Source organism: Egretta garzetta, unplaced genomic scaffold (assembly GCF_000687185.1).
Source record: "Egretta garzetta isolate BGI_Z169 unplaced genomic scaffold, ASM68718v1 scaffold145, whole genome shotgun sequence".
In the NCBI taxonomy this organism is placed as follows: Eukaryota; Metazoa; Chordata; class Aves; order Pelecaniformes; family Ardeidae; genus Egretta; species Egretta garzetta.
Window position 1 is genome coordinate 1,047,745 of NW_009259687.1, and position 10,921 is coordinate 1,058,665.

General features: G+C 38.1%; 1 protein-coding gene across 9 annotated transcripts in view; it reads right to left on the bottom strand.

The window, feature by feature from the left end:
• Nucleotides 1–7,310: 7,310 nt before the first annotated feature.
• Nucleotides 7,311–10,921, bottom strand: part of MMACHC (metabolism of cobalamin associated C) — a 5,210-nt gene continuing 1,599 nt past the window's right edge. For 2 of the 9 annotated variants that reach the window (XM_035894257.1, XM_035894264.1), the window contains exons 2-4: nucleotides 10,298–10,492; nucleotides 9,765–9,917; nucleotides 7,311–9,222 (exon numbers count right to left, since the gene is read on the bottom strand). In XM_035894257.1, the coding sequence (XP_035750150.1) occupies nucleotides 8,911–9,222; nucleotides 9,765–9,917; nucleotides 10,298–10,402 (570 nt within the window). In that variant the 5' untranslated portion in view covers nucleotides 10,403–10,492 and the 3' untranslated portion in view covers nucleotides 7,311–8,910. Of the gene's footprint in view, nucleotides 9,223–9,764; nucleotides 9,918–10,297; nucleotides 10,916–10,921 lie in introns of those variants that run through there. The other 7 variants (XM_035894258.1, XM_035894259.1, XM_035894256.1 and 4 more) reach the window with 7 other exon arrangements.

The following is a 10,921-nucleotide window of genomic DNA, read 5'->3' on the forward strand; positions in this document are numbered from 1 at the left end:
CGCTGGGGCAGCAGGTCAGGGTCGCCCTGGTGGGAGGTCTGGGTGTGGGAATGTCCCGTGAAAATACCCCTTGTCTAATTTATTTAACCAGCTCCTCTCATGTAACGAGTTTCGTTTGATACGCTATTTCTGTTGCATACCGGTCATGTGGAGATTCAAGTTCTGACAGGAAGATTGTACTGGCTGTTGACATTCACCCTTGCTGCTAACACAGTTAAGTTCACTTCTGCTTTTAGTGATATTTAATGTTGTCCAACAACATATTTTGAATACTTCCCATCTTTTAAGTGTCCTGGTAGCAATAGTTGTATTCATGTGTTTATTTTCCTATTTTGAAAAATGATTAATCTTAATTGCTACTTAAGTAGCTATTAATTTAAAAAAATCTGTGACTGAGAAAAACATCTCAGTTATAACCGGTCTGCTGCTGTCCACTCAGAGCTGGGACACTGAGTCACTGCTAACAGGATTCATTTAAACATCACAGTCACTGGTGAGTGATGACAATGTAGAAATTCAAAACAGCCAAGAAACAAAATACCTGTGGGTTAAGAACTATGTTTGCACCAAATGATTGACTGTGGGAATTAATGCAATTAAACAATTTTTTTTTTTACTCTTCAGCCATGTGAGGCATTCGTGGGTACATTTGCCATGCTGTCATTTTAATGTTTCCAGGAGTATAACACATAAAATGGGTAACACGGAAAACTTCTTCAAGAAGAGTCTGGGTTTATTTCTTTCCTTAAACTCAATATTGATTCAGATGCAGCTTGGAATTTCCATGAAGTGTTCTGGAGCTTACACCCAATCCTAGTATCCTGACATCTTAGGTTGGTGTAATTTTTATGACATTCAAATAACTATAAAAATTTATTGAGAAATGTTTTTTTCAGGTACCAAGAAGCATATTGTATTTTCATTGCAGTTATGAACTAGTTTTGCTTTCATGATCAGTAGGTTCCGTATTTCCCAGTGAGGTAAAAACACATCAGCAAGTCTTAGTTTTGGTGACAAGACTGATACCTGCTGCAGTATCGTGTACTGCTTAGTGGGGTTTTCCCAGAAGATGCATACAGCAGATGCTATTTAGAAAGGACAGAATCTCGAATGTGGTGTTTGCCTTTTTTTAATGTGTGAGTGATTGCACATCTTTTTTTCTAGTTTGGGTGCTTATTATAAAAATAACCTTATATTATTTTTTTTAGAATATCTTACTCAGAATAGTCAGATGAAGTGAAACAAATACATCTTTCTCCTTTCCCTTTCTCTTTATTTGTAGCTGATTGCTATGATTACTGGGGATTTATATAACTTTCTTGCTGCTTTGCAAATGAACATTTTACAAGCATATGAAGTTTCAGTCTTAAAATAATCCCTGAAAAATTATTTTGATCAGTTTAAATACCTGCATGTATCTTTTAAAGATTTTTACAGGAATTTGATACTGCATTCCTCTCAAAAGCAGAGCGCCAAGGGAAACAAATGTACTAGCAGTCATCTACTGACAATATGATAATGAAATTGGCTATATCAGTATCAGTACAGGCTGGGGGAAGAAAGGATCGAGAGCAGCCCTGCCGAGAGGGACTTGGGGGGGCTGGGGGATGAAAAGCTGGGCATGAGGCGGCAACATGGAAGTGTTGGAGCGGGTCCAGAGGAGGGCCACAAAAATGATCCAAGGGCTGGAGCACCTCTCCTATGAGGACAGGCTGAGGGAGTTGGGCTTGTTCAGCCTGGAGAAGGGAAGGCTGCGGGGAGACCTGATTACGGCCTTTCAATACCTAAAGGGGGGCTATAGGAAAGATGGGGAAAATCTTTTTAGTCGCGCCAGCTGTGACAGGACAAGGGGTAATTGTTTTAAACTAAACCAGGGTAGGTTTAGACTAGATATAAGGAAGAAATTCTTTACAATGAGGGTAGTAAAACACTGGAACAGGTTGCCCAGCGAGGTAGTGGAGGCCCCATCCCTGGAAGCATTCAAGGCCAGGTTGGACGGGGCTCTGAGCAACCTGATCTAGTTAGCGGTGTCCCTGCTCCTGCAGGGGGGTTGGACTAGATGACCTCTAGGGGTCCCTTCCAACCCAAAACATTCTATGATTCTATATTTTAATATATTTATATTCTTGTTTTTGAGAGCTGAACTACACCGCACCAGGTGTTTGCACTGGTAAGCAGCTATAGTAGATGTAATTATATAAATACATATGGGATTTTTATCTGTTTGGTCAGATCTGTAAAACTTAAACTGTATGTAATTAAATATTATTTCAAAATTGTATGCAACAGTAGTTAACAAGAACAATCTCTTGTCAGTCTTTGAAACTGAACTTTAACTGCTGTGGTGAAGTAGCCCTGACATCACCTCTCAGGTGGTGTGATCTTGCCCTCAAAATAAATGTCGAAGTTCCTGTTCACTGCAGTTTACAGACAATGGCTTTAGGTACTGATTTGTCTGATCTTATTGAAGACTGAGTAAAAGTGGAAGGAAATTAATCTCCTACGCATTGTGTTCTTCATATATTATCTAAAACAAGGAGTATCTACTCCCTTATTTTTGTGATTGCTATCTGCAAGTTTTCAAAGAGAAGAGCATTTGTGCAAGAGCATCAACAGGATTTTTTTTGTGTAATACAAAATAGTGCATCAGACTTCAATTCTATACATTACATGTTTATCATAGGATACACAGAATGTGTGTTTTCTAATATTTGACATACAGAACCTAACCTTTACTACATTTTGTGCATCTTTTATGAGTATGTTAGTTCAAAATTAACAATTGCGTATTTTGTTTTTAGATGTTTATAAGAAAAAAAACCCTGCTTAGTAATGTTTAAAGAATTAGCACTTTCTTACATGTATCTCACTAGTTTTGAAAAATACTGAAAAAAGTTACTAAGTTTAAGAAGTGCTATTTTCTTAACAAATGCTCCAGCCTTTTTATCAGGCCTTTGATGAATAGTTTATCGGATTGTCCAACAAATCAATACAGTTCAAAGAACAAAAGCAAGTAGTTTATATCTGACAGGTATTGCAAAATGATGCACTTTGGTTAGGAAAGTATGTTTACAAAAGCCTCATGACTGTACTTTTTAGTAATGTTAGACATCAAAAGAACAGTCATGTAAAGACTATGTTAAAATAATGGGGTTCTTCATATTAATAGTTTGAAAAATATGATCTATATCCTCTGTGAAATTTTAAGTGGGTCTGATGTTCAGTATTAAATGACAGTCTGTGCAAATACATATTCTGAAGTATCCTGCTAGACAGATAGAGGACTTAAAAGAGAAACGTCACAGTTCTACCTGCAAAGGGAGAAATGAGGGTAGTGCAGAGGAGTGGTATGACACCATAGGGTAGTTAGCTCTGTCCCGCCTGTACTAGTAGGAACACAGAACATTCGGAAATCAATTCAGAAAGTGTGTTAAAGCTGTCGTGGGGGTTTTTTTGATGCAAATTAATGGCACATACAAAAAGAACACTAAATGAGGAAATCAGATAGCAGGTATCTTTTTGATTGTTAATATACTACCTTCTATTTTTAATACTAGAAGAGAAAAAACTGATTAATTTGCCTTTAATGTACAGTCAGAACTGGTTTTACTTTGGCTGTCCACATGCCTGTGTTTATATCAGGTCACCAGTCAGTGTCTTCACCTATAACACCGGTATAATTTAAGCACCTCACAGAATATAGGAGTACGATATCACAGAATGGCTTTACAGGCCAAAGCCTGTGCAAATGGAACGACTCTGCGTAACCAATTAATGTGTGCTGCACACACTTACGTGGCTGCAGGAGAACAGGTTGCCATCACGCCGTGAATTGTTTGCAGTGTTCCTGCACAATGATGTGCCTGTGGTTAAGCTCTTCCCACCACACCTCAGGATGATAAGTTTGGACTTTAATGTGAAACTTGGCTCTTTCACCTGAAACTTAAATCCTGGTGCATATTATGGGACACGTGTCTGAATTTAGAGTGTTTCTGGGCAAGATACCATTTGACCATATCTATATGAATATATAAGAAGTCTTTAGGGTTGCACTGTCCTCTGAAACTGTGAGCCCGGTAGGTTTATGTTCCATCTTTTATAGCAACATATTTTTGAAGTATCTGCACTGACAAATGAGATTAATAACCTTTTCCAAGCGAGAAAGAAACCTTCAATATGCTATTAATAAAACTTAATATAATTTAAAATTAATGTATTTAATTGAATAATCTTTTCACAAAAATAAGGTGAATTTCTTTTTCATTTTTATTGCTGTAGTTTTTTGTATTTTGGAAGAAGAGCCTTTTAAAAAAAAAGATTGAAGCAGCAGTGAATGATTCAGGAAGACTAGTCAGAACAATACTGTAAAAAAGGTTATGACATGAAATTAAAACCTAAAACTAGCTTTATTCCTTTAAAAGGAATAACAGGTTTTATGCATTCCTAGAAAAACTAATGATTCTGCATAAATTTAAAATCCCATAGAGTATTTTTCAACCCAGAAATTCCCCCCACCTCTTCCTTTAATTGACTTACAGGAATTCTAACCTGTGCTTTGTTTTACATGAGGAAAAAAACCCAGGGCAACTTAGTGTAAAGGTGTATGATTTCCAGAAACTCTGAAGACATAAAAAAATTGAATTATCTTTCAAAACTTCCTTTAGGAAGTGTTTTGGGAAAATAAAACATATGCAGTTATTAAAAATAAAATTGCTTGCTCAATGAATTATGTACAAACACCAACAAAAATAACATAAAAGGAGAAATTTATTATAATGTTAATGACTGGTAGTTATCTTATTTTTTCAGGAAGTAGCCATTTCAAATACTTTTATACATACATAATCACATTTTGAAGATTATGGTATATTATTGGAGAGATTTTAAACATTCCAATAAAATATCTTATTGTTCATTCTGTGATAATTAACTTTTTGTTAAATTTTCCACCACATTTCCCATTACTATATTTAAGTTATTGGGGAAAAAAAAAAACACCACCCAATTTTTTCATCTAAAGTGCTGCTTTTCTAAGTATTGTGAACATCTATCTGTTCTTCAGTTGCAGAGAGAAAAGCAAAGCACATTTGTGTTCCTTGGTTCTTTGTTTCCACCTTGAAAGCCTAGAAGGGAAGTGGTCTGTTTGCTTTATGAAGCAAAGACGATTGATGATCTGTCACAGGATATATGGTACAACAGGAAGCCAACTTAACAGCCAAAAAGTCTCATGAATACATTTGTCCATTTTGGTAGATGAACTTGTGAAAATTAAGGTTGCAGAGGTGCAGCTGGCTCTCTGCTGCAGTAGACAGCAAAACCCACTTCCTCTTAGAGGAAGAACTTTGGAACTGTTGCCGCTTAAATCAGTATTCAACGCTAAATTTTTAAATGTACTTTTTGTATGGGGCTGAACAAAGAGTGCTGATAACCATAGTGGCACTGATCAGTAGCTGCCACTTGTTTTCAGAAATATGCAAGCCTTTACTCAGATTTTTTTTTTTAGTCAAATTCAAGTCACTGTGCGTTTTCACTAGTTTAGCCCATGTTAAGCAGTAGCTACAGCACCCATACTTCAGTCACAAATGAGTACGAGGCCATCTCTACTGTAGCAAATGAGTAAAATTATGCTTCTGACCCACAGGAGGGCAATGTAGCCCTATTAAAAACAAACAAAACCTTAAGCCCCAAACAAAACAAAAAAACCCAGAAGAGTGAACTACTCTCATAAGGTTGGCTATTTTTGTCTGACACACCAGCACTGATTTATACAGCAAACGATCTTTAGTCTTTCATAGTTTAGAGGAAGACGGGACTGTTACAAGCCATCCTTTTTATAGGAGAAGGAAATAAGGCAATTATCAGGAATTAAGTCTGCAAAACTCTACTTCATACCCCAAACAAACATTAGTGCTTATTATTGTACCACTGAGATGTAACTGGTTTAACTGGTAGAAAAAAAAAAAAAGTGTTTTTCCCTTTCTGAGCATTAATCCTGATGGCTGCTTGTCACCAGATTAGATTGTGCTTTGCATTTAATCAGTATTTTCTGTCACATCTTTAATCTTAATAAAAATCTCAGTTATTTTAAGGTTCATGAATTGAAAAAAAGGAAATTTTAACTGAAGGAAAAGACAAACGATAAGTGTTATCTGCATTAAAATATTACAAACTTGTTAATTCTCCACAGAGTACTTTATTAGCTTGAGATATACTGAGTATCTTGTTGCTAAAACTGAATTCAAATTCAAGTAGTTTTTGATTTTTTTTTACTGTTCAGCCCTTGAATACTCACCCTACTGGTTATACTGAGGAAAAAATATACTTTAATAAATGTTTAAAAATTAGGATTTAGTGAAAAACTTACTTGTCTAAAAATGTAAAATGTGATACTTGAACTAGTAAATCTATCCAAGTATTTGCAATTACTTGTTTGACATTTGCAAATGCCAAAAATGTCTTCGCAATGCCTCAGGATCCAAGAATGATCCGTTCTTCCCCATGTCTAGTCTTGTCCCAATAGGTGAGATAAGTCAAACAGGTTCTCAAACTTCAACTTTATAAGACAAAGACCATTGTACTCCAACAATCAAGGAAAGAAAATGACTAGCTGCAGCAGTGGATCTCAGTGACCTGTCTAAGAGAAAGCCCGTAGGAACCAATCCAATTCACTCCAAAATTACTGTAGTAGGAATGGCTATGTTATTAAAAATTTGTATTTTGTTCTACCTGACATAACTGCATTGCCAGAAGCACAAAGAACACAAATTTGCTCTTACTGTGACTCAGTATTCACTAATACGTTTTAACAAGTAAGAATTCCAGTACTTACAGGTATTACTTTTAAGTTACGGAGAGAAAAATCCCTCAAGTACCAGTTATATATTGCTGGACACCTTGAATGTTTGTTACCACAAGAGGAGAGGAAAAAATGGAAGTGCATTGTCACATGCTTGCTGTTAAATGATCTTGCTGAAATACCCAGTAAAGACAAGCATTTATGAGTCTTACTCATCATGTGCTGTATGTTTTATTTTTTTGATATCCCAGATGAGCCTGTTTTACTAACTTCTACTAATATGATATCTAACTCTTTGTTTTCAGATACTGGATTTTGTGTGTGTCTTGGGTAGCTCGCTATTTTCAGTATGTTAAAACCACAGTGATCAGTCCTCACTTTAACATCTTCACAAGTTAATCCATTGCATTGCTTAAATAAAAATACTCAGTACTGGGGGTTACTTACAGTTTTGTATATTTGATTAACCAAAATACCATGTGAAGAGAAATAAGTTACAAAAGTTGAAATGAAATGGCTATGGTAATCTGTTTAATCAATGAAGTAAGTCAAAATATAAATATTTATAAGAAATCAACCCAAAAATAGCAAAATATTTTACTTTAAATTGTAATGTAAAAAGATAAATCTGATTCCATTCTGTATTTATCCTTCTAAGAGAATCATTATTTTGTATGTTACTAATATGAACCATTAACTCAAGTCCCTGTTAAATTACAGTTCAGTTGGAAAGTTCCAGAAGGCCAATCAACATTTCAACCAGAAGTAACGCTGTAACAAAAGAACAGAATTTAAACAAATTTCATTATTTTGCTTAAATTAAAAATCACAATACCACTACCACACAGTTAGTCAGGTGTCTGCCTAAGTCACATGTGGTGAACAAAGTGTGGAAAGCAACAAAGACTCTTTTATAACAGCAAATACACTGAACAAACCCAGCGATCACACGCTCACTGCTCACAGGAAAACAAACTTGTTACACTGAACATCGATTACGCTTAGTTAGTACATGGACTATGAGAAATTGTATCAAGCAGTGACTTATTGTGAGGGCAGCCTTAGTGTTTGGGTCTCCAAAAGGTATGAAGAATCACAGTGTAAAATAAAAAGGGCTCAGTTCTGCAAAGTGTATTTTTGCATCGTCACGTTGATATCAAGGAAAGGGAAAAAGTGCGTAGCGATTTGCAGCACTGCACTGCAGTCAAGTATCAGAACTCCCACAAAATATTATTTTAATTTATTATAATATATTATTTTAATGAGGCCTGAGCCTCGAAGTACTCTAAGATAAATTAATTCCTGATTCCCGGTGCCATTGTAACCTCTGAACAAATCTAACAGGACAAAGCCATCTAAAAACCCTGTTCTGTTTCTGTCTGAAGACGTTTCATCCAGCAATACAGGTAACATGAACGTCACGAATATCTCCTCTCTTTTTTCCACTGCTTGGTTGCCTGTGCGTGTGACAATGCTTCATGCGATGGTTTTTATGTGCGTGCAGGTTCACGATCTCCACCATATGGAAAGTACAACAGGAAACCATGGCAGTAAAACTGTGGCGTGTGCTGGCACAGCACTGAAAAATATTTTCAATTCAAACCTTCTCTACCATAGAAAAAGGTCATGGGAATTGACTTTTTCAGTCAGTTAACTCAGTACGAGTAAAAACTCCACTCACACAGATGTTACTCAGCACCTTTCCAAAGATTTTAGTTGGCTGCTCTAGAGAGCGGGTAAGTGCTTAGAACTGACCTAGAGACGTCACCTCATTCTGAGAAGCTGACCCTGGGAGAAGAGGAAACCCATCAGACTCGAGGTGTGGCCTTTGCACTGTCCCTTTCCCTTTCATAACTACCCTGAAGGAGGCGGCTGCTGTTGGCTGTGTTTGCCTCACCCCTGCTCCACACACAGGGCCACGCTACTCAGTGAAACCATCTCTGGAGATTTGTCTTTTGGAGGTTAAGGAGACATTAAAATACTTTTGTAATTAAATTAAGCCAGTTAATTTGCCATCTCTGTATCAGCACACCATCCTCCTCAGCACCATGGAAAAGAAGGCACTGATGAGTTCCACTCTGCTTGCCCTCTGCCCCTCCATGGAGCCATGTTACTCAGTGAAATGTGCTTCTCCAGGATTCTTGTGTCAGCCCTAGCAGTCTGAGTCTCTCCGCTGGAGGAGTAGCAAAGTACGCCTTTTGCTCCTCCGAGTACTTTTCCTTCACTTCAATGATGTCCCTGTAGCGGCCGTCCTGCCAGTGGAAATTGAATTGCTCCAGTAACTCAATTCTTTTCTCCTCTGTGTTCACACAGTCAACAGGGGCAGACTGTTCCAGGAATGGTACCTGAATATCTGGGAACAGGAGGAGACCCCGGATAGCAAACCAACCTCCATACTTGGGATGGATACATACGCCATAAATCTTCTGGAAGGAAAAAAGAAGGATTTAGGATGTCTCATTTTGTCTCCAGTAATGGTTAGAGTTCAAAGCATCAAGCTTTGATGCAACTTCTCACACTCTTAGCCCTCTGTTGGAGTGCTATACAGAGAAGGAAAGCTCTTTCCTGAACGAAGCATTGCATTTCATTCCCATTTTCCTGTGCCCACACACACACTACCCTGTAATGTGGGGAGAGGTCCCTTTTAGAAAATCTAACAGAAAGTAACCACAGTGCAACTCTTTTTTTCTTCTATTTCTAATGCTCCAAGCAACAGGTCTTTTACACTGAGATTTATTCTCCTGTCTAAGTAGGTTTAATAGACCAAGATACTATTCTCCATGTATGCATCTCCCTACCACCCCAAAGAATCCTGGAAGCTTCTGATTCCTGTCTGAAGCACTTTATGGATCTATAGCTGATCTGGCCTTTTGTATTTTCCTGCAGGAAGAACTAGTGAGTAAACAATAGTTGTACCATTCAGTGATTGAAGTTTGGCAGTTCTTCCCAGATTGAGTTTTTGCTTTACCTTCTTACCCCAAGGATCATGCTTCACATCCTTCCTTTGGTAGTAAAATGCGGCTCCAGCAACATGGGCAGCTGTCTGTGCCAAGAACTTGGGCTTTCGGCTTGGAAGGATCTCGTAATCAAAGATGACGTCCACCTTCTGCTCAGGGAATTTCTGGGAAAATTAAAAATCATCAGCCCAGGCTCATGGAAAAAGATTTGCCACTACAGAGGTGCTGGATGCTAGCAAATCAGGCACACGAGAAGCCTGCAGGCTTTCACGTCCTGCAATCTATCAGCACGCTTGTGGCCTTGGGTTTTCAAATGATGTCTGTAAAGCACTCCACATAGCTACAGGTTGTAATGGCAAAGGGACAGAATATGCAAGTAAAGTGGGTCAACAGCCTGTCGATGCTCTTCACAAGAATTACCGTCATGAATAATGCTTTACCCTTCTAAAGAGCGAGGGCAGGAACCGGGAAGGCTTTTTCTACTGCTCAGCCCACCTGGTTATATGCCACAATAGTAAAAGGAATCGGTATTTCAGGTTCTTACCTCCTTCACATGTGACAAATGATGAGAAACACATTGATCCACAGGATCCCTGATTATTTTTAACCACTTTTTGTTCACAAAAGGTTTAAGGGCTTTGTCAAACATGGAAGGTGTGCTGAGGACCACGAAGGCCAGCGTGTCATCTGGGTAGGGGAGATGAAAGGCTGGCTGGAGAACAGCATTGTACCATCCAACCTTTGGCAAAGAAAAACAAATCTCCATTAAAACAGGGACACCACTCTTTTGCTAGCGGGCATGCAGGAATTTTAAAAACTGGAAAGAAGTGTAGCCACCTTCATTTGCAACCCAGATTATGCAGCCTGCCTACTGCCTCCCATTCAAACCAAGGCTGTTTTGCATACTGGGATTTACGGTTTCTGGAAGCTGTCCTGCAAGCTGTACCTGAGAGATAAGAATCACTCACCGCATTCAGCTCAAGGCTGCCCTTTATCCAGCTCTGCTCAGAAACTGTAGAGGGAAGTATCAGCAACCAGTCTCGCCAGTACAAATCAGATGTGTCGGTTTAGATGAAGCTTTTACAGCTTTTTATCTCAGCATCGGCCAGAAAGAAACTGGCGCTTCTGTTTTGCTCCCGTGACTAGTTGCATGGTTTATTTCTTCAGC